The following is a 22,001-nucleotide window of genomic DNA, read 5'->3' as shown; positions in this document are numbered from 1 at the left end:
TGCTAATCAACTACATTCAGTTAGGGGGAGTGTTCTCAACATTATGCCAGCTGCTCAGTGAATCCAAGCTTAAAAACACAATACTTAACTCATATATGCCTCTTAACTACGTCCAGAGTGCCTCGACTCATTTTGTGTGAGGTAGGTCAACATTGGGTAGATACATACCCTATACCACCGACACCCAGGATCCCTCGTTCAATTATTTTTCGGCTCGACGCGAAACAATTAGAAGAGTAATCAGGGTTTGAATAATGTTTACACTAAAATTGTATTATGAAACATGATTTCTTGTGATTTTCTGCACTCGAGAGAATACATTTCGCAGTTGGCATGAGATCTCACCAAAGACGATAATCACCAACATAGGAGAGGGAGGAAATTGTTCCATTGCAATCAAGGAGCTTGGACAGCGGAGTCGGAGCTTGGGCCGCTGTGGGAGATGCGATGGCCCTGAGCCGAAAGTAAGGGGATGGAGCCGAGGACAAGAAGGCAAGGGGCGAAACCCCAGTTCCAACAAGGGGAGCCCTACAGCTCCTGAAGCATCCTGAAGCTGAAATGTGGAGGATCAATCACAGGAAATGGACATAGCACCGAAGATGCCTCCGCGTGTTGGCTACGCAACACTGCCGTCATGGGCGCATCGGGGTGGTATGGGTGTGATGGATGGATATGAGGGCGGCGGAATAACTTCAGCGCATTCCCTGGAATAGGACCCGATTTGATACATGCTTGATGCAAGGGAAGGGTGATCAGGGATGGCTGCCAGGTGACACGGAACAGCTATCACGTCACGTCGTGTTATCAATCTACTATCTAGGTGATAATTGATAGATAGATCTGACTAACCACAGCTCCCCAAGTCTCTTTCGGTCTTTCTTCACCCTTGAAGAACGAGACCATTTGGTAGGCCGACCATGGATAGTCTCACCGCACTCAGGATGTCACTGAGTCCTAATCTCTCCGGGGCAAGCCACAGATCGTGCATCGAGACTACGCACTGACTGGCTCATATTGATCGAGGGACGCTTCACTGCCTGCCACTGGAAAAGCTGATCTACGACTTTATGACGAATCGGCCTCCCTCGCCTCCCATGTTCCGCCCCTCGCTATCCAAGCCTGCGATTCGGGACTGGGTAAGCGAGGGCGGAGGCGAAAGATCAACGAGCAAAAGAAAAGCCACCACGACGGTCGATGCGATCGCGTGATTCGCTGTCTCATTCTCCCTCGAGTGCCACCACCGCCTGGCTTGCCTCTGGCGGGCTCTCTCTAATTATCATCCAGTGAAACTGCCTTGCAAGGGCTCCGTTCGTCGCCTTGGACACCAAATGGCCATGCCACAGCGGCTGAACCAAGGCGTCGCCGTCGCCCTCGGTGATGCCTTTCGGGCTTGCGATGGTGATACCACCGGCTGCCAACAGCTTGTCCCTTCTCATCACCGCAGGCGCCTCGGTTGGCGCCTCAACTGCGCAATGGGCTGAAACGCCCCGACCGGGCGAATTCCTGCTCCATCTGACGGGTGCTGTTAGCCTTGGAGGCGGCAGCTTACTAGCCAACTAACACTCGACCGTGCAGCCTGTGCTCTGCGGTTGGGAGCCCGGCAGTGACATTCGGTGGCAGCTTCATCACCATCTCGTTCCCTCACTGGTCGCCCAGCCCTCCTCGTCCCATCCAGCTGTGATCGCCCACCCACCCGCCGCACGGCCGGGACGGGAAGAGGGACCCGAGCCAGATGGCCAAGTGCTAAGGCCAGCGCCAGGGGGTAAGAAAATTCGCCCTGGGCGGAGCGAAGGGTTGGGCTGAGGGCTGGGACAGCCGGCGTGAGGGACCAGCTGAAGCTACAGTAACACCAGCGCCGATAGCCCCAAGAATCCGCCGACGCCGTCTTTTTTTTTTTTTTTTGTAAGTCAGCATCTAGCGAGGGGATGGCGTGGTCGCGACGCGTTTGTTGTGTTTGTGTGTTTAAACAAACTCACCCCGCCATGGCGACAGTCGATGACGAACTCGACGAATACGGGTGTATTAGCGAATGAGGGCATCGTCTATGTCAAGAGCATCGCAGTCAGCACAATTCATAGCGGCTCCGCTACCGAGATTGGACTCCCCATCGACCCCAGAGCGATGGAGTGGCAGGGCCCAGCTGGACAGGGGTGGAGATGGGAGGCCCAAAGCCGGCGAGGCAATGACAGAGGCGTCCAGCCTCAGGCCTGTCCAGACTTTCAGACAATACTCTGGGGACGGTGATCTGTCTCACTCAGCCATTTATCGTGGCCAGCCGGGTCTGTCTCATCGGAGGGGAATGTGGCCGCGCTTTGATCCAGGACAGGCATTTCGTGGGGTTTGTTGTGTCTATCAATCACGAGATGGCCCAACCAGGAGGCGGAAAGCTGTCCCCGCGTCCAACACGCCCAGGGCTTTGAACTTTGATGTCATGGACCGCCGGCCTGCAAGTCCCGGCCGTCGGATGCATGGCAGCCATGTCAGCCAGCATTTCAGTCTCCCCTGACCCAGGGACCGGCTTCGGACATGCGAGTGGGCGCTTTAGACGGTCCAGTGCCCGGCGCCCAGCGCCCTGGGTCTACCTACGGGACAGAGCGCATGGGTCGTGGAAAATGAGGCCGGATTCCAGAAGCAATATTCGCAGGCCTTGTTTCCTCGCTTGCTCTGGGGAGGACGAAATTTGATGCCAGCATCTGGCCCATTTGAGTGAGGCCATGGGGCCGCGGCAGCAGGGATGTGCTGCGCGTGCTACCGGGCTGGGATGTTGGAAGAAATGCGGGATGGAGCCTTGACGGGAGTCTTGGACGTTCTGGGCCTGGTCTGGCTTTGCTCCATTCGACACCTCACAGTCACCCGGAACCTGGAATTCCACGAGGGCCTCTTCTTTCGGCGGGCGACGTCTTTTTTAGGATTGGACCGCTGGGGGGTCTCATTTTGTTTGCACCCTGACTGGCTTCCCTTCCCGCTGGTGATTGAGTCTCTGCTGGCCAGGTGGAGAGGGCGTCGACGGTGCAGACGGTGCAGAATCATGCATCAATGGCCGTATTGGCACCCATATACGAGCAACTTACGGCTTGTGGCAGATTATGGGCGCTCGAACTATCATGCCCCGAATATGGAAGCTGCTCGCGGCCGCCTTCTCGATGACAGCCATGATCCCTGTTTGACGCTCAAAGTGGAAGGGAAAAAGAAGGCTCACAGGTCAGGGAGAGGTCCGGGCCAGGGATCCTCTTGCTGATCAATCCTCCACAAAAGAATAATAATAAGAGAGCCGATGAAATGAGAACCGGGAACTGGGAACCTGATCGAGATATAGCCAGGTTGATCCTCTTATGTTTTCCCTCGACGGCGCCGCGCAATGCGACTGGACGGCCCCGTGCACCCCGGAGCAGCCGGCCGCAATAAGAACCAAGAAACAAACGAAAAAACCGGGGAAGACGAGGCGATGACGAAAAACGCCAACTAAAATTTACAGTATTACTGAAATGGTAGGTACATACCGCATTCCTAAGCTTTTAGTCCCAACGGTCATCCGGGTCGGGTCGGCCAATGAGCCCTCATTTGTCTGGCGTCGTTTGTCGGGATTTTAGCCGGACAGGGCCAGACAAGAATTTCTCTCGGCTTCTTCTTCCCCAGTCGCTGTGCTATGATGTGTGCTATGATGTGCCCTGCGTGCGTGTGCGTCGCACTTTTGTGCCGCAGTGCCGCGTACCTGCATTGTGCATCTTTCTCCGCGGCAAGGTACATACGCGCGGGCATGGATGCTGGCCTGGCGTCGTATAGTCGATGTACCTTGCATGGCGAGAGGGGAGCATCGCACAGTTGAGATGTCACCCAATCCCCAGCGAGTCGAGAGTCTTCGTTGCCGCCCCGTCAGCCACACTTTAGAGGCTGGAACAATAAAACCGTGCAGGAGAAATGGCCCAACTACCCGAAGTGTTGCAATTGGTGGTTTAGAAGGGCTGTAGGCAGGCCGCCTGCAGTCGCTTTCGCTTCTCGCCCATCGCCATTTTCCGCTTCTGCTCTCCTCTCGCTACTCTGTACCTCTCCCTCTCGCTTGGCCCGCTACCAGCGCCAAAGCAGCTAAGACGGCTAACTCGATGGGGCCATGGACTCAGGCACCAGACCCGCGGCGCCGCTGGTGGGCGTGGGGACCGGGGCCTGTGCCTGGGCGGACGGAACGGTAGGGGAGGGGAAAGTCAAGCTCTGGTGGGTTCCCAGTGGTCTCCAGTGGGTACAGGGGGAAACATTTGCGCTGAGCCCTGTAACCTTGCCCTACGGAGATGGATGCCACTCGTCGGCTACTGCAGTTCTTGGTTTAGAGCGTCTGTGTACTGACATTATACTCTTTGGATTTGTTTAGTCTTTTCATTTACTCCGCCTGTTATAGTCTGCAGTTAGAGTGGGGTGTTTTATGCAATGGTTATTTATCATCACACCTTCACGACTTCTGTCATCCGGTCCTTGCTCCTCGTCTCCCTCAGCCAAGGCACAGCCCAAGGCACATGCCATGCCGTGCTATGCCTGTTTCGATTCCCGGACTAACACATGCACGCTCATGCACATGCAAGCGCACCTGGCTGGGCAGCGAGAAATGCACCACCCCATACTATGTAATTGTTATGTCACAGGCAGGCGCTTGAATCTTCATGTGAGCGACGTGACTGTTGCAGTGCCGTAGTGTTGTATGCGCGCAGGGCGGGCCCAATTTCAGGGCATCTGCAAGGTACCCGTAGCTGAAAAACAAGCGTGCTTTTGTAAGGCAGTTTATTAGAGTTGGCAGTTGGGGAATGGAGAAAAACGGTGAGTGAGTAATAATTCCATGTTGATGGCGTTGAGAGAGAATGAAGAGGAGATGGGGGCGTTGAAGAGTTTTTTTTTTCTACTCTCTCCGCTTCTGTTCCCTTGTGTCTCTGTTGATTCTCTCTTTTGCTCCCTCCGTCTGTGGGTTGGATTCACCTTTTTCTTCGCGGGTTGCTCAACCCACGCCTACCTGATACGCACACGCAGGGCTTTCTCTTGGCTTTCTTGGCTTCTTGTCTCTCCTTGACTTTTGCTGCTGGCTCAACGTCACTTTTCTGGGGCCCTTCTTCTTCGTCTACGAGACACGCATACGCGCAAACACGCATTCCCGGCCCTCAGCCAGATCAGATCGGACAATTCCCCTCGTCGTCCCCCTGACAGCAACAGTGCATACTGACTGCAGGAGCCTCCACTCAACACTCACGGACGTCGCCAAAGGCAACCTGACGACATTTGTGCGCAATAGTCACCATCGTCACATTCCCGACCACTCGGCTCCTCCAGTTGGCCCGTCTGATGCTCATCATTTCTTGGGCTACCTTATACAAACTCGGCCCCTCCCACCCCTTCCCCATCGGTCGTTGGCTGCCCCCCGCCACACCTTGCTTCGGGCGACTGACCTGACTCGAAGACTCAAAATCGGGACCCCTAAACGAACGACGTGAATTTCGCTCGCCCACGTCCGGGTACGCTACATTAGACTTGGGGTTGACCTTTCCCCTTTGGCCAATAACGGCACACTTTTTTGCTTGGGCGTTTTCCCTGCCCATCTTCGCCCCCTCGTCTCGTCCCATTCGAGGAGGTATTCAACCGAACAGAGGGCAGGAAGAGAAAAAAAAAGAGAGTCCCGACCAAACGGAACAAACGCCGTTGGGGCACTCACCGTTGCGTCCTCACACGCGCGCGCTCTTTCCTCTGGAACTCGGCGTGTCCTTCTTCCCCCCTGTGCCGTGTCACCTGCCCACCTTCTTCCCGCGTGGTGGCCTCTCGTCGTCCGCCTCCCGTTGACTCCTCGTCGACTGACATATACTGCAAACTACTGCCCGCTGCACAAAGCCTAGGCTTCCTTTCTTCCTTTCTGCACGGCGCCGCTCCCCTTCCCTACGGCTTTCTCGCACCCCCGCCAGTAACCTGGCTCCTGGGCTATATTGCACGCCTGGCCTCCCTGCAGTCTGGCTGTCAAAATCCTTGCTCCTCGTGAACCCGGACCCGATCCCTGGTCCCCAAAAACCAACCCTACCCGCTACGCTCATCCCGGCTTCCCCGTCGACCACCCGTGCAGGGTGCGTGCCCGTGTACGTGCGATTTCCAGCTCCGGGGCTGCGCTGCCTGTAGTGCGGTGATTCATCATTACACTTGCTTCGGCTGAGGTTGGACCTGAACCCGCCTGGGCTTCATTTTCAGACGGGGCCACAAGTCTGGAGTCCTGACGCCCGGAGGTTCGACGAACGTCATAACACTGACCCTCCGCTCCCCGGGGTCATTTCCTTCCAGCTCCCCAACGCAGCGCGACCAGTCCAACGAGCCCGAACTCTCGTTGCGACTTTTCTTTTTTCTCCCCCTCGGTCTAGCACTAACACCGAAAGGTGGCTCGACGAGACCGCGTTTGCTCAAGAGTAGCGCCTTTTTTCCGGTTTTTGCTTTACGCTGTCTGGCAGGGAACCAGAGAGCTACGAGGACCTCGTCACGCGCCACTCTGCCTCGGAGGCCCAAGTCCAGAACTCGACTGACGCCGGAGTGTGTCACCGACGGAAACAACTCACTCCTTCAGCTCTCCGATTCTCCAACCGACTGCGTCCCTTCTTTTTCCTTTTCGTCGCCGGCTATGCACTGGTAGCAATGGCACAGAGTTCCTGCTGCCAGGCCTCTTTAATTCACCACACTCATTTCTGCACGGCGGCCACCGCCACAGCCTGTGCCCACAGCCTCAGGCGGCAGTGAAACCACTAATTAGGCCATCGCCAACCAACGAACCCGACGACAAACGGCCACGGCCAACACGACGACCACGACTCGCCCGCGATACGAACTCGTCCGTGTCTACAGCTACGCCCACTCGAGGGCCGCTGAAGGCATCGCCTCGCCCTTCGCCTGGCAGTAGCCGCAGCCTCCTGCTCCTCGCCTCCCCGCTGGACTGGCACCATCATGATTCCCGCGGCGATCACCATTCCTGGCGGCTCGGGAGAGCCGTCTCCCTCGCCTCGGTCTCCCACGTCTCCCAAATCTCCCAACCGCAAATTCTCATTCTACGCTTCCCGCCTGCACGACAGCGGCAGCCCGGTGCCTGCCGACCCATATGCATCGCCTCTTCCTTCACCGTCCATCGTGCAGCAGACGATTTCACTGCCCCCATCCCCGAGCGTCCGCATTGTGCCCTTTGGCTTCGCGTACCGGAATGTTGAAAGTGAATCATCCGAGTCACTGTCGTTGTCACAGCTGCCACCACTTCCCATGTCACCTATGCTGCCCTTGTCGCCGCGGTGGGATTCGCTGTCGCATAGCTCTAAATTTGCCCTGCAGCCAACGCCCGAGAACCCCAACCCGGCCTCCCTGATGGACGCCCCGCCCCATCCTCCCTCTCCCTTCGCCTACGACGCCTACAGCATCCCTTCCGACTCCCGAAACGCATCCCCGACATTCGCCCTCGCAACGCACTCGTCGCTGGGGGATCTGCACGCCTCTGACAACGCTTCCGCCTCCTCTCCGATCGAGAACTTCTCGCGGCCCAGGAAGTTGAGCATCCGCCAGCCAATCACGGACCCGGCCAAGCCACGACCCACTGGGAGCTTCAACCCAGCCGATCAGTACCTGGAACTCGTCAGCTCCCCAACCCAAAACCCCCTTTGGCCGCCAACACGGCCCCGTGGTCCTTCTGTTTCATCGTTCCAGTCCGCATCGACTTATCATTCTGTCCTCTCTCCTCCCGCCTCGGAATTCAACGAACCCCGACCACCACGTTCTCGTCCCACGACCAATGGTACCGCGCCCTTACAACGACCGCCGCTGACCTACAACAACACAGGCGGATCAGCGTCTCCGAGCGCTGTGGCCGCGCCGTGGATGGGTGGAGAGGAGCTTCGTTCCAGTTTCCGATCCCAGTTTACTGAGTCTACGGCCCCGGGCACCACCGCCACCGAGCGGAGCAGCGTCTTGACTAAGGACAGCTCCGTCACCTCGCTCTACCCCCCAGCCGAAGCCGACGTGGAAGACGACGGGCAGGGGGAGGCTGATGTCGACGACGACGACGAATTGAGCCTCGATGATCTTATGGGCATGTACGAGCAGGGATTCGACGACGACGAAGATTTGGACAATCACTACAACGTAGAAGATCGCCCTGACACCTCTGCCTCGCAAATTGACCACCACGCTGGCGCACGACCCGAGACTGCTGCTTCATACAACATCGGTTCTAGACCTGCCACTTCGACCTCGGACCGCGACTATAGCATTAGTGCACGACCCGAAACATCTGCTTCCATTGATCATAAGGTGGACAGCCGGCCCAACGCGTCCGCTTCCCACATTGACTATAACATCGCTGCACGCCCCGAGACAGCTGCTTCGGACGTGGATTACAATATTGGCGCTCGTCCTGGGTCCTCGACCTCTAGTCAGGATTACAACGTTGGTGCACGACCCGAAACCTCAACCTCAAGCCAGGGTTACAACGTCGGTGCACGCCCCGACTCCTCGAACTCTGATCGTTTCTCCAACATGGGTGCCCGTCCTACGACCTCGGCGTCGGACATGGAGCCACGCCACGGCTCCATCCAAATCCAGATCGACGAAGACGAAGACGATGAAGATTTCCCTCAACGCGGCGACAAGGAAAAGACGTCGACCTTGGACCGGGAGATTCGCATGTCCAAGATGATCTTCACCAGCCCAGCCTACATCGCTTCCGTACCACACATCGCCGAGAACCTGGCCCGCAGGAGCATGGACAAGCGCGACTCGGCCAAGTCGCTGGATTCGGAACCCTCCGTCGTCTCTTCACGAACTCCATTGAATGAAACAGCTCCTCCATTCTCTCCCTCCATCAATGAAATCTTCTCTCCCATTTCTCCACCCATCTCGCCGCCCAACGACGACATCAACCTCTCCCTCTCGCTTCCCTTCACGGCGAAAGCCGCTCCTTCCTCCCCCATCTCGCCTCCTGTCTCACCACCGCCGCCGGTCCCTTCAAACATGGCACCGCCCATTGCCCCGGCACCGCCGGAAGACCCCAGCTGCCGAGACAGGTATGGCTTCAAAAAGGAGAGCCAGTATGTGAGCCGACAGCAATACGACACCTGGAACTCCGGCTATACCGAATACCTGGCTCGACGACGGAAGAAGTGGGTCGGCTACCTCAAGGACAGCGCACTGATGACAGACCATCCCAACCGATTTCCCGCACCTAACGCCAAAACGAAGCGATTTGTGCGCAAAGGCATCCCTCCGGACTGGCGAGGTGCCGCCTGGTTCTACTACGCGGGTGGCCCAGCCATCTTGGCCCAGCATTCGGGTCTCTACGACAAGCTGACGACCAAGAAGGCAAACGAGGTGGATGCTGAAGCAATTGAGCGTGATCTCCACCGCACATTCCCTGACAATGTCAAATTCAAGCCCCCGGGTGGATTCCAGGCCGCATCGCCCAGCGCTAGGGAGAGTCAATCGACTATGACGGACGATTCGGTTCGTGGCCACAGCCCAGTACCGCCACCTGGGTCCGAGGACGAGCCGCCAATCATCACCTCGCTTCGACGGGTCTTGCATGCGTTCTCCGTATACAACCCCCGGATCGGCTACTGCCAAAGCTTGAACTTCCTGGCTGGTCTCCTGCTTCTCTTTGTCGAGACGGAGGAGCAGTGCTTCTGGTTGCTCAACGTCATCACCCGTATTTACCTTCCAGGGACCCATGAGACGAGCCTGGAGGGTTCGAAAGTGGACCTTGGAGTGTTGATGACGGAGTTGCGGGATACCATGCCGGGTATCTGGGACAAGGTCGGAGGAGATCTCGAGGCTGATCCAAACTCTCGCCCGCAAACGAGCAAGTCAATCCGTTTGCCTCGGTCCCGGCGCAAGGATCTCAACCGACTATCGACCGACCGTCTGCCTCCCATCACGCTCTGCATGACCGCGTGGTTCATGAGCTGCTTCATCGGAACGCTGCCCATTGAGTCGACGCTCCGCGTTTGGGATGTATTCTTTTACGAGGGATCGAAGACGCTCTTCCGTATCTCGCTCGCCATCTTCAAGCTCGGAGAGAGTGAGATCAAGTCAGTTAGCGACCCAATGGAAATGTTTGGTGTCGTCCAAGGGTTTCCCCGAAAGCTGATTGACGCCAACGGGCTGATGGACGCGTGCTTCAAACGACGAAATGGCTTCGGACACCTAAGCCAAGACCAAATCGACGTACGTCGCCAAGAGCGCCGGGCAAAGGCACAGTTCGACCGGGCTCAGCAAAACAAGGTCACCAAAACCTGGAACGTGACACAATCAGATCCAACGAAGGAGAAGGACAAGGGCCTGTTTGGGAAGAAGCGAACCCCAACTGGCATTTAATACAACCCCCAGCAAGCACATCTGTGCACTCACTCACACCCGCACACTTCCTCATACACTTACAACACATCGAATTTCACTTCAACTTTGACTTCGAGCCTAGACACCCACAGCATACCAGGACCAAGGCGGCGGAGCCACTTGCTCCACACATGGCCTCTACACATGGCATGGCGTTTCAGCGGCAGGCACGGCTCGCCTCTTCATTCGACTAAGTGGCCCCGTGTCTGCATTTTTATCTTATTTTCTTTACGGCAAATTCTGCCCTTCTTAACAGCATACCATATTTTTCCTTGTTTCATGTCACAAAAAGAGGGGGAGGCAATGACGGACGGTCGGACGGATGGGATGGACGCATGCGTTGAGGAAAAGAAAACTTGTTTATCATAACGACGACGGTTAACGGCTTAACAAAAGTACAATACCACAATCACAGGAGGGACATTACGCCTACGCAACGACAAAAGAACCTCCCGCGTGAGGGAAGCGGTTCGAGGCAGAGAGGGTGCCCTGAGATAGGAGGGCACCGTCTGGAGACGTGTTGCGCAGGGTTTTTATATCCATAGAGGAACCAGGTACGGATTGGATAGAAGAGGGTATGAGCATCTATAGATGAACCCGACGAAGTGATATCCCAATGGAATGAAGATGAAATTCTCAAACTAAATGGCTTCTCAGTGCCGTAATGGACGTTTTATATGTCATGTGCTTTTGGCTTGACTGGTGTATTGAGTTTAGTTTGTCAGTGTTTCGGATACATGTGCGTTCGCCTCCTGTTGCAGCGTCCCCCGACTACGTTCTGCGTATGTCTGTTGTCTCGCAATGTCCCGTTTCATTTCATCGTATTATATCATCCCGTCTGCGCAGGCGGTCCTGTTCATGAGGCTACAGGGGGGAAAGTCGGCTCGGCCTTGGCGTACCTGTCGACGTGGATCTTGACATTCTTCTCCCACTCGGGGCGGTTGTTGCGGAACTCGTCGGCGATGCGGTCCTCGAGCGGGTCGTCGGGCTGCGGCTCGACGAGCAGGTTGCGGACGGCCTCGAGCACGGCGCGCAGCTTGGTGCTGGGCTTCCAGGCGTCGGGCTTGAGCAGGCCCAGGCAGATGTTGCCCAGCGAGTCATTGGTGACGTTGGGGTGGTAGATGCGCGTGACGAACTTGACGACGGGCGCCTTGAACGGGTAGTCGGCCGGCAGCGAGAGCACGAGCCCGAACACGCCCGGGTGGTAGGCCGACGGCGCCGGCGGCCGCAGCGTGACGTGCCAGGTGTGGATGGAGTCGTTGGGCGGCAGGGACACGGTGAAGCCCTCCGGGGGGTCTTGGGAGACTTCGGCGAATTCCTGCGGGAGGGGAGGTGGTCAGAGTGGGAGAGGAGGGGGGGAGGATGGGGGTGGAGGTACCTTTGTGATGCGCTTGGAGGCCATTTTAGCGGTTGTAGGTTGGTGAAGTAGAAGTGGTGATGTGGTTGTTCTTGGGAGAGAGCTTGGTTGGAGGAACAAGCTTGGACGGAGCTCTTTGTCGAAAGGAGATCCGTTTATCCGGCACAAGTACAAGTCTTCTCAGTCGTGTCTCTCGTCGTCTAACACCCACGTAACTCGCAGTCCTTTCTCAGATGCAAGCTTGTTCGCTCAAACGGTGCAAAGTCGGGAGGAAAGAAAAAAAAGGAAGTATGACGATGGGCTGAATGGAGGGCGGGATGGAGGGATGGATGGTGGGGTTAATTGCATGTCGCAGCACCCAGAGTCAGTCACACGGAGGGGCCAAGCAGGCAGAACGCAGGCGGCAGGGGGTGGAGTTGGCGCCCGGGGGGAGAGCGAGAAAACACCCTATAGGCTGGTGGCCCCCGCTGCGAACGCGCTGGAATTCGGGGCGGCTTAGGGGATGCTTAGGGGGTGCTTACAGTTGGGTGCTTTGCTGTGGGTGGGGGCTTGGTTGGTGCATGTATTACGTACCGCGATGGAGAGAGGAGAGAGCAGGAGAGTGCCTTGTGCATGAATCAGAGTCACTGGAAGTATCAAGTATTTCAAGGCGTCTACCAGGTAATTCGTCAATAGACTGACCATCCCAACCCCAATATTTACTTCCGCAGCGCTGTAGAAATTGGAGTCGAGAGGGGTTGACGTGGTCTACATGACCTAGCACACACCACCATGCACCTCAAGATGCATCCGGCAACCAGGTGAGCCTCGGTGAGCACCCCACATTTTCCCATCCCACCTCTCACCGTCGTCCCTCACCTCACAAAAAAAAAAGTTGCCCTGCTGCTCAACACCATAACCCAACCATCACCAACTCTCCCTCACAACCCACCACCCACACCTCCGCCTCCCGGAAAGCAGCCCCAATTGCTCCTCCACCATGGCTGCGCACGAGTCCCAAATGCCCTTTATCCGCAACCTTGCGTCCAGCGGTTCGTCCCTCCTCGTCACACGCCCCGGCCAGCATTTCCCACCTGCTAACTCGTTGCCCGCAAGACCGCAAGCTCCGCGTCGCCGCCCTCGAATCCCTCCAGACCTTCCTCGCCTCCCGCTCCTCCCTCGCCGAAGCCGACGCCCAGAAGCTCTGGAAGGGCCTGTTCTACGCGCTGTGGATGACCGACCGCCCCGTGCCGCAGCAGCGCCTCGCCGCCGACCTCGCCGGCCTGCTGTTCCGCCTGCAGCCGGCCTGTGCCGCGCCCTGGCTGCGCGGCTTCTGGGCCGTCGTCGGCGCCCAGTGGACCGGCATTGACGTACTGCGCCTCGAGAAGTTCCTGCTGCTCGTGCGCCGCGTCTTCGCCGCCCACGTGCGCCTGGCCAAGGAGCACGCCTACGCCGGCGCCGAGGTCGACGCCGTCGTCGCCGTGCTGGCCGACTACCCCTTCGAGGCCGAGGGCGACCTGCGCAAGGTCCCCGTGGGCATCCGCCTGCACGCGCTCGACATGTGGGTGGACGAGCTGGAGCGCGAGGGCGCGCTGGCCGACGCCGCCGCCGCGCCCTTCGTCAAGAGCCTGGGCGACCTGCTGATCCCGCTGCGCCAGTGCCCCGTGAAGCAGGTGCGGGACCGCTGCCGAGAGAGCTACGATGACGAGAGGCTGCCCTGGGGCAAGCCCGCGACCGAGGAGGAGGCTGAGGAGGAGGATGGCGACGAGTGGGGTGGCATTCAGGACTGAGGAGGACGGGGTGTGTGCAGAAGAACAACATCAGATGGCGTACGGCGTTGGGATATGACATGGGAAAAAGAATTGGCAAGGCAATGCTTTATATTATTTGTCACCTCTGTTGTGTATACATGGAGGACTTAGAGGTTGATACCACCTGGAACACTAGGCACCTAGACACCATCGACAAGTCGCAAAGTAAACCAGACACTCCAATGTTTCACTGGCTCTCAAAAAGACAAATCAAAACTATGTCACTACGTTCTCGTGACTGAGATATCCATTTCCATTTCGTCAGCAACGTCGTCTGCCCCTTTTCCAGCGAGGGTGCTATTATGTCGTATCGTATGTACTCCCCACTCCATGCTCTCAGCTCCTTGACCTATGACCCCAGAGGCTTCAAGGGCGAGTATGTCCATCTCCCTGAGCTAACGAACCTCAACATTACCAAACACGCTGATCTCCCCCAACAGCCTCGTCTCCATCATCAGCGAGATGGTAGTAGCCCATCTCCCGTGCGTCCCGTACCCGCTCCTTGGCCATTCGTGTCTGTCGCCAAGCATCCCACTTAGCTTGTTGCTCTGGTTGCTCCGAGCGCGGCTTCAGCAAGCCTTTCTTGAGTAGGCGGCGGCGGTGCTGGCGCTTCTGCTCGAATGAGAGCAAGTCGACGTCAATTTCTGTCATTTCGCGGCCATAGTACATATCCACAAGGTCGGCAGACCAGTCCGCCACCTCCTCTTTGAGTGCACCCATAAGGACGCGACCGTGGCCACCTGTAGCCCACTGGTCCAGCTTGACTGGCAGCGCGTTGCCAAAGGTAGGATCATCGAAAGACCACACGCAGGGAGCGTTGCCGCATGATGTAGGACGACAGTATGCGGCGCACATGGCCGATTCGGCGGCGTACCAGAGTGAGAAGAGCAAGGCGATGATACCCACAAAGGTAAGCCGGAATGATGGTTTGCGACGGTAGAGGTTTGGTAGAGGCAGGGCCAGGGGAACATAGGACACTGTCGTTGGGGCGACGTGAGTTGTGCAGCCAGTGCCACGCTCATGGTCGTGGGTGTGCGTGTCCAACTTCTCGGCCGACTTCGTCTCGTGCAGGACCTGACCTTCAAGGCGCTCGATGCCCTTCTTGGCAGTCCGGATGCCCATGAGGCCGGTTTGGAGGGACTTGCTCATTCGTGTAAAAGTGGCCAGATCACCGTCAGAGTGATCGGGGTCCTGGGGGTTGATCTTGTTGCTGTTGGTATTGAGTTTGGTGTCGAGCTCCAAGTTAAAGTCAAAGTCGTCGTCGAGCGAAGGTTGATCCGAGAGGTCGTTGAGGAGAGCTTCCATTTTGGGCGTGGGGGCTTTGCGGCCTAGCAAGATCTCTTCCAAGTCGTCCAGAGTTGAATCCTCGATTTGATGCGAGCGTTGAAGTTGCATTAAATCATCCTTGACTGTGGGCGGCTTTGCTGAGTTTCTTAGGGGTCCTCTGCGCCGTGGCAGTGAACGTGTGCGCCGCCTTCTCACCCCCGACGACATCGCCGTGGGCGCAGATTTCTCGTCCGTTCCCGGGTCAGAAGTCGTGTCTTGATCACGACTCTCCCATGCATGGTCCGTTTTCTTATCCCGGGCCCATGAAGAAGACCTCGGTCGTGGTAATTTGACTTCCTCTGGTGCCTTTTCAAGTGCCTTTTCCTCCCGGAACGATGCCGAGGATCTTGGTCGCGGTGCATCTTGGATAGAAGCCTTCTCCTCCCGGATTGACGCCGAGGATTTTGGTCGTGGTGCGTCATCAAGTGGCTTCTCCTCCCGTAGCGATGAGGATCTTGGTCGTGGTGCATCGCCAAGTGGTTTCTGCTCCCGTAACGATAAAGATCTCGGTCGCGGTGCATCCTCGAGCGACTTCTCCTCCCGTGTCGATGCCGAAGACTTTGGCCGCGATGCTCTCGTCTCCTCTCGTGGCTTCTCGTCCTTGACTTCAATCTTCTCCACCTTGACCGTCGCCGGCGTCTCCACGTACGCACCCATGATTTTGGGTGTCGGCATCGTCAGCGGGTCTGGCTTCGGAGCCCGCGGTGTCGCCTCGGCGTCCTCCTTCTCGTCTTCAGAGTCCGGCAACGGTGACGGGGCTCGAATGGAGCCCTTCTCCGACTGGTTATCGCCCAGCGCGAAGAGCTTCATCTCCCCCTCGATCCTGTCCGTCGGGTCCAGTTCCGACTGCATGCTAGATCTCTTGCTCTTGACAGAGTCCGTAGAACGCGTGCGAGGTATGCCGGTGAATCCAACTGTGGGTTTTGAGGTTTCGTTGTCCTTTCTTTGGTGTTGTATGTGTCTCGGAGCATTTTCGGAGGTGCGTCGTGGGAGGCCGGACGTAAAATCTGAGTCCTGGGTGACGGGTTTCTCACTAGGCAACGGGCTGGCCGGCCGTCGAGCTTCCGTCTCCGGCGCAGGGCTTGAGCTGGCAGCCCTTGCCAGCCGTCGCAACAAGTCTCGTGAGTCACCGCGTTTGTGCAAGTTTGACAGCTCCGGTCGTGCAACATCCGCAGCATCGTTTGCTTTGCTTGATTCGCCCCGTTCCTCCACTGGAGCCTGGTACTTTGTCTCTCGCGCCTTGAAGATGGTAACAGGCGTATCGGGTATGCGTTGTCCCCCAATCTCAAAGGCAGACATTGGTCGAATCGGTACTTTCGTCTCCCGGTCCGCGGCAGATGTCGTTTCCCGCGCAGTCCGGGCCGACAACGGTCGATATTCCTCTGGAGACAGTGAGCGTGAGTTTGAGTTTTGCTCCCGGATTTCGTCCAACCTCGCCTTTGCCAGTGCTCGGTTCGGGATGCCATTAATCTCTCGTTGCCGTATGTCATTCAGCTTGGTGTTGCTCGGTCTCGGTAGGCTGCGATCCGGGATCGGTATCTGATGCTCAGCCTGGGCCTCGCGCTGTCGTATTTCCTCTATTTTCGTGTTGGGCTGCCGCTTTTGCGGAGACTCAAGTGGAATATTGCTCCCAACCTTGACCTCCCTTGACCGGATCTCATCCAACTTGGTGTTGCGCGAGCCCGGGTTGGCTACTCTTGTCCGCGAATTGATGTCAATCTCACTCCCTTCGTCAAACTTGATCCGGTCTGCGAATGGTCGGGTGCCCATTTTGATCCTGGGGCTATCCGAGATCTGCAGGTCTCCAGCAGTAAAGTCCTGGTCAACTTCCCATGCGAAGCTCTTCTCGGGCGATGCATTCTCCGTGTTGAGAGGCGTCGGAGGAGCTGGGTCTTGTTGGTGCTGTCGATTCTCAATTGATGGCCACGGCAGGTCTTCTATCCCTGGGACCAGTGCGGGAATGCGACCTTGGTTCGTGAGGTCGTCCTTGGACGGTAAGTGCTTCAACAACCGGGGCTCGGGTCGAAGCCTGCTGATCGGATCCCGGGGAGGGTCCTCTGCTTGATCGTTAGGCTTGGTCACATTGACCTTCGGGCTGATAGGATCCTGCGCAGGTTCCCTCGACCCAAGCCCTATCCTCGACTTTCCATACAGTGACCTTCGTCTCGGGGAGTCGTACTTCTCAGGCGAGACCCTCCCCTCCCCCAGTGTTGAGGTCGCTAATGATGCTCGCGAAAACGGCCGGTTTGGCGCCTTGGTATCCAGGTGATCTTGTCCCAATATCTTCCTCATCCGTTTATCTTCCTCCTCACGCTTCGCGCGGGCCACCCGGGGCGCCGGGCTAGGCGACGCATCCATAACTTGGCTCTGGTCGCTCTCCTCCTCGTATTCCATGGCAGCCCGGTTGAACGCATCGCTTAAGGACAGTTGTTTCCGGCTCGAGAATGTGACGCCCGAGGGTTTTGGTATGCGCGTGCCTCCGGGTGATGCCAGACTGCTACTACTGCTTCTCCTTCCCAATGTCTGCGCCAGCGGCGCCAGGGGCTCAGAGCTCATGCGTCGTGGTATTCCATGGCCAAAATCGCTCATCCGATGCCTGCTCATGTGGAGCTGCGAGCGATCGTTTTCTTTATCTTTGAGTCTGGCGTTGCTGGTCTCCTCTGCTCGCGAGGCGGGCCTCGTGAAGAGCGGCTTTCTGCCCTGTTCCCTCACAACGAGCAGGCTCGTGGGTCTTCCATTTGGCCGCGTGGCCAGAGTATCTTTGTCGCGTTCCATCGCCGGGGTCGGCGACAATTTTCGAGGTGGTTAAGGGGAATCAGGAGGTGGGTGGATGCATCGTCGTCGTCAAGGTCAAGCTCGGGTTGGAAGCGCGTTCAGAGCATAGCGAGAGCAATTGCGCGACGGGGCAGACGGTTCTTTCGGTTTTAATAACTTCTCGGAAGTATAATGAGCGTCTTCAGCTTCAGTTCAGTGAGGAAATACAGCAAAAATAGGACATCGCATGGACAGATAGACAAATGTTTTGGCGGAGTCGTGCTAGTCGCGTTGGAGGCGGCCGAGCATGGGGCCGTCTTGGCGTCCGTCCGCGACTGCCAAGGCTGCATTGTGTCCTCCACTCCTGCCGTTCGTCGCTCCTGCTTTGGGCGCCCTGCCTTCCCTGTTCGGAACCGGGAGATTTGTTTATCCGGTCTCCAATCGCTCAGTACGAACCCATTTGTCAACAAACCTCGTCAACAAAGGCGATAATACAAGCCGGAATATCTGGGTAAATTCGTCCAGTCATGATTTCGTCATTTTTTGTCAATATTTTACCACCCGACGTGAGTTCCAGGGTCTATAAATGATGGAAATTTTCCGAAACTCCATGGATGCCAACCATGCATGGTTCATCTTAGCCCCGTCAACAACAAGACTTCCCTTCGTGTTCCAGCAATTATGTGTAGCCACGTCATCAGTGCACCGACATTCAAGCACCTGAAACCCTCCCGACTATCCGTATGCCCTCGGCCACCCTGTCTTTGACAAAATTTAGGAGTATGTGGAGATATCGTATAGGAAGTATCGCTAGTTTGAGAACAGAGTGGCTCGAGATTTAGCCTCCGAGTAGGTAGCACATCGAATGTGACTTGGCAAGGCTTGGTTTCGAGGTTGTTAAAGAATTATATGACACATGTCCTGTTTACCGAGACTGGACGAGAACCGCCTCTTAACCTTCTCGCCCAGAGATAAAGCTGCCAGGGGTTGAGCTCATGATAGAATGCATAGACCCCGGCAATTTAAAATGACAAGACTCCCGCTCTCCAAATTAATATTCCGCCTATCACGGCTAGGTCGGCAACTACACCAGCTCGATCATAATTCCCATGGGGGCTCTCTTTACTCTTGCACTTGCTCTCTTCCTATGCCATAAATACCCTCCTCCCGATATTGCGAATTGCGTCGGCATTGTCGAGGTACCAAAAAGCGGATCTTCGTCCGAGAGGCGGGGCCTACTTATGTCTGATAAAGCCTTCCAGTAAAGACTTCGCTCTCTGGGCAGAGAAAGAATATACAGTATGGTAGCTCAGTTAAATGGGTTAAAAAGCCAATCCGAATAATGTTCTTCTCCATTTCCTCTTGTTTTTCTCGAGGAGAAATGGCACATATCTGCCCTCTGTAGCACTAATTGGGCCATCGAACAGGTAGGATAACGTGGGCCGAGACTCCAAACTGGCCCAGAATAGCACGAAACTCCCAAAACAATACTGAAACCAACATAGGAAAGACTCTTGAGTCAATGTCATAACTCCAGTCCCTTTTACATGTCGCGTCTCAACTGGAGCGTACAGGCGTCACCCGCGTCCAACCTTACCCATTCGACGTCTCAAGCAGTGTCAGACTCAGCCAAATGCAGAAACCAGCATCAACCACTCAAATTCCTGCGACCGCCTTGAAGAATTGCATTACATACCAAGACTCTATTCCTCCATTATAGTTGACAAGCAGATCTACAGATCTTCATCCAGACATCTGTGATCGACGGCCAGCATCTGGTCCCCGCTTAATCAGCAGTGCCACCCCAGTCTGGCGGCCTCTCGGTCTCCACAAATCGCCCAACTTGTCAACGACGCCCTTTATCGACAAGGACTCAATTGAGGACTGCATCTCAACTGGTCGCAGTACGAGGCGGTAAATAACTCGTTCTCTATCCAATTGAGTCCTAGGGATCAATTGACTCCTTACATATCTCTAAGTTCGTGAGGATATCATTCCATCCTAAAGCCCTAGTAAGCTGGGCCAGCTGAAAGCTACTACATGCCGAAAATCACGAAGGCAGCCATCAACAAGAACAAATAAAGCATTCAGTAAACAAGTATTATACAGTCCATATCAATTTTCTCCTTTCTCAAATTCCTTTGGCAATGGCGGATACGTCTCCTCCCCAAGCCGTTCGGCCCCTCGGCCACATGTGAGCAGCCCCTTTTCGTTGCCAACTTTCACCAACCACCATCACCAACGCAACTCATTAGGGAACTCTTCTCCTCCAGCCGTCACGCGCTAGGTATATACCGCTGTGTTGTTCTCTCGGCTCGCTACCTCAACCCCCCAGCAACCAACGCCGATGGCGCCATCTTCGCCGCATTGGGCCGTCTAGTCGTCAAGCAGCCAATGCTCCGCGTGGGTATCCTCGGGCACGACACAAACACGGCTCAGTTCTCGCACATCCCCGAGATCGACCTGTGGAAACACGTCGGAATTCGAACCCTCCCGGGCGGCGACGGGTATGACGCCGCGCTGACGGCCGTCCACGCTTGGTGTCATGATCAGTTGTTTCAAGACGTTGAGACCCTGCCGCCGTGGAGGGTCATTATCGTGAGGCCCGAGACGATCGGTCCTGGAGAAGAGCCCTTCGAGGACATCATTTTTGCGTATCATCATTCCCTCATGGATGGCACCGGCGGCAAGAACTTCCACGAACAACTCGTCGAGGCTCTCAACGAGACCTCCAACGGCTCAGACCCGAGTTACATCCTCAAATTCCCTGACCCTCCCGTTCTCCCAGAAGCCCAAGAAGACGTTATCCCTTACACCAGCGGGAAGCTCTTCATGGGCCGTGTCATCTGGGACGAGTTCGCGCCGTCGTTCCTCAAACCCGCCAGGCCGCCCATCTGGAGCGGCAAGCCCATCGATTTCGACCGGCCTCACCAAACCCGCATCATCGCCGTTGACATTCCCGCCCCGGTCGTCTCTAGCATGCTCGCTGAGTCCCGCAGCCACTCCGCCTCCATCACCTCGCTCATCCACGCCCTGTGCCTGGCGTCCATGGCACACCGTGTCCCAGCCGAGGACGCCCCAGCCTTCATTGCGAGCACGCCCATCAACGCGCGCCCATACATGGCCGCGACGGCCAACCCAGCGCCGAAAGATTCATTCCGCGTCGGTATCTCAGTCTTGACGCACGAGTGCCCTGCCGCTGCGGTGGATGCCCTCCGCAAGCCGGACGCCGACCTCGACGCACTCATCTGGCACCACGCGAAGCTCATCAAAGACCAGATCCGCACGCGCGCCGCCACCCTGCCTGCCGACGACCCCATCAGCTTGATGAAGTTCATCACCGACTGGCCGTCATACTGGCAAAAAAAGAACGGCCAGCCGCGCGATGGGTCGTGGGAGGTAAGCAGCCTGGGTGCAATGCGAGTCGAAACTTCAGGAAGCAGCCCGAGCCAACGCCGGGTCTCGAGAATCTTCTTTACCAATGGCGTCATGGTCGCAAGCCTTCCGCTAAGCGTCAGCGTGGCAAGCCCTCCAGGTGGCTCTTTGACAGCTGGCGTCTCGTGGAACGCGGGTGTGGTGGATGATAAGGTGGCTGAGGGACTGGCTGAGGATCTCCTTGCTTATACAACCCGGTTACATGAGACAGGCAAGTTCACAGCCTAGGATATCCTTACCATTGAGTCGGGATTTTCCGGTCTTTGGGGATAAAGGTCATCTGATCGGATGCTTGCAGCCACTAGGGCTAGGATTGGTGGGTTCCTTCAACAGGAAATGCCATACCGGGTAGGGACCAGTAAGTAGCCTGACCTATTGGGACCATAAATTGGGAAGATCCCAGACAGAATCTGTTAGCAGCTATCATCCCCTTCTGGCATCTCATTTAATTAACAGTCTTTTGACCTATTCTTTTGAGACCTCTCAGAGATCTATTTGATCAAATGGTATCAGCTGAGAAAGTCACCTATTTTACCCAGTCAAACCATTTATCCGGACTCTGAACCTGACTCTATCCGACCTTTCCGTCACAACACTATTGCGGTCATCACAGCTCTGCCTCTAGGTGGGTTGTCTGTTCTTAGTGTCTTCTGCTCACTCCCTCACTCACTATGCTAATTGAATCTTGGATATAATAAGCTGCAAAGGCTGGTGGGCCTAATACAAGCATATACGGAGGACGACCTGACGTCAACATAATGAGGAGGCCCTAGGATCCAGAGGAGCGACATAATAATAGAGTTATAGGAATTCCAAGGACGTAATGTGTAACATTTCTTAAACAAAGTCAAATATCATTAGCGCAAGGCGACAGGACAATCCCCCACAGCCACATCTGATCCCGCTGGGGGCTTGGCCGGGTTCCTGCGCATCACGTCATCGAGCTGACATCCTAAAAGTATGCC

At 56.3% G+C, this 22,001-nt stretch overlaps 8 protein-coding genes across 8 annotated transcripts; 6 read left to right on the top strand and 2 right to left on the bottom strand.

Moving 5' to 3' along the window:
- The first annotated feature begins 1,795 nt into the window (after window positions 1-1,795).
- On the top strand, window positions 1,796-2,620 carry BGZ61DRAFT_98941 (uncharacterized protein). The gene has a single exon (XM_046257304.1). It carries the CDS (start codon window positions 2,030-2,032, stop codon window positions 2,504-2,506), a length of 477 nt encoding a protein of 158 aa, XP_046099994.1. The 5' UTR covers window positions 1,796-2,029; the 3' UTR covers window positions 2,507-2,620.
- Window positions 2,621-3,284, top strand: BGZ61DRAFT_98942 (uncharacterized protein). The gene has a single exon (XM_046257305.1). It carries the CDS (start codon window positions 2,735-2,737, stop codon window positions 3,236-3,238), a length of 504 nt encoding a protein of 167 aa, XP_046099993.1. The 5' UTR covers window positions 2,621-2,734; the 3' UTR covers window positions 3,239-3,284.
- A 1,191-nt stretch (window positions 3,285-4,475) lies between these two features.
- BGZ61DRAFT_458191 (uncharacterized protein) lies at window positions 4,476-4,818 on the top strand. Its single transcript, XM_046246723.1, has one exon. The coding sequence runs from the start codon at window positions 4,511-4,513 to the stop codon at window positions 4,679-4,681; it is 171 nt and encodes a 56-aa protein (XP_046099992.1). The 5' UTR covers window positions 4,476-4,510; the 3' UTR covers window positions 4,682-4,818.
- Window positions 4,819-6,948: 2,130 nt separating this feature from the next.
- Window positions 6,949-10,353, top strand: BGZ61DRAFT_361393 (uncharacterized protein; the record flags this gene model as incomplete). Its single annotated transcript, XM_046241263.1, has 2 exons — window positions 6,949-8,127; window positions 8,467-10,353. The coding sequence occupies 2 exons, from the start codon at window positions 6,949-6,951 to the stop codon at window positions 10,351-10,353; spliced, it is 3,066 nt and encodes a 1,021-aa protein (XP_046099991.1).
- Window positions 10,354-11,009: 656 nt separating this feature from the next.
- On the bottom strand, window positions 11,010-12,103 carry BGZ61DRAFT_427157 (ubiquitin-conjugating enzyme/RWD-like protein). The gene is made up of 2 exons (XM_046243691.1): window positions 11,753-12,103; window positions 11,010-11,692 (listed from the first exon to the last, which is right to left on the bottom strand). Exons 1-2 carry the CDS (start codon window positions 11,774-11,776, stop codon window positions 11,231-11,233), a joined length of 486 nt encoding a protein of 161 aa, XP_046099990.1. The 5' UTR covers window positions 11,777-12,103; the 3' UTR covers window positions 11,010-11,230.
- Window positions 12,104-12,356: 253 nt separating this feature from the next.
- BGZ61DRAFT_98910 (nucleolar protein,Nop52-domain-containing protein) lies at window positions 12,357-13,716 on the top strand. Its single transcript, XM_046257303.1, has 3 exons — window positions 12,357-12,541; window positions 12,606-12,762; window positions 12,827-13,716. The coding sequence occupies exons 2-3, from the start codon at window positions 12,711-12,713 to the stop codon at window positions 13,498-13,500; spliced, it is 726 nt and encodes a 241-aa protein (XP_046099989.1). The 5' UTR covers window positions 12,357-12,541; window positions 12,606-12,710; the 3' UTR covers window positions 13,501-13,716.
- Window positions 13,717-13,932: 216 nt separating this feature from the next.
- Window positions 13,933-17,935, bottom strand: BGZ61DRAFT_427153 (uncharacterized protein; the record flags this gene model as incomplete). Its single annotated transcript, XM_046243690.1, has 2 exons — window positions 15,407-17,935; window positions 13,933-15,121 (listed from the first exon to the last, which is right to left on the bottom strand). Exons 1-2 carry the CDS (start codon window positions 17,620-17,622, stop codon window positions 13,933-13,935), a joined length of 3,405 nt encoding a protein of 1,134 aa, XP_046099988.1. The 5' UTR covers window positions 17,623-17,935.
- A 1,531-nt stretch (window positions 17,936-19,466) lies between these two features.
- On the top strand, window positions 19,467-21,611 carry BGZ61DRAFT_458182 (alcohol acetyltransferase). The gene is made up of 2 exons (XM_046246722.1): window positions 19,467-19,795; window positions 19,857-21,611. Exons 1-2 carry the CDS (start codon window positions 19,749-19,751, stop codon window positions 21,262-21,264), a joined length of 1,455 nt encoding a protein of 484 aa, XP_046099987.1. The 5' UTR covers window positions 19,467-19,748; the 3' UTR covers window positions 21,265-21,611.
- Window positions 21,612-22,001: the final 390 nt, after the last annotated feature.

Source organism: Ilyonectria robusta (assembly GCF_021365365.1).
Source record: "Ilyonectria robusta strain PMI_751 chromosome Unknown BGZ61scaffold_20, whole genome shotgun sequence".
Taxonomy (NCBI): Eukaryota; Fungi; Ascomycota; class Sordariomycetes; order Hypocreales; family Nectriaceae; genus Ilyonectria; species Ilyonectria robusta.
The sequence above is the reverse complement of the archived record's forward strand: the minus strand, read 5'-3'. Positions and strand labels throughout refer to the sequence as shown.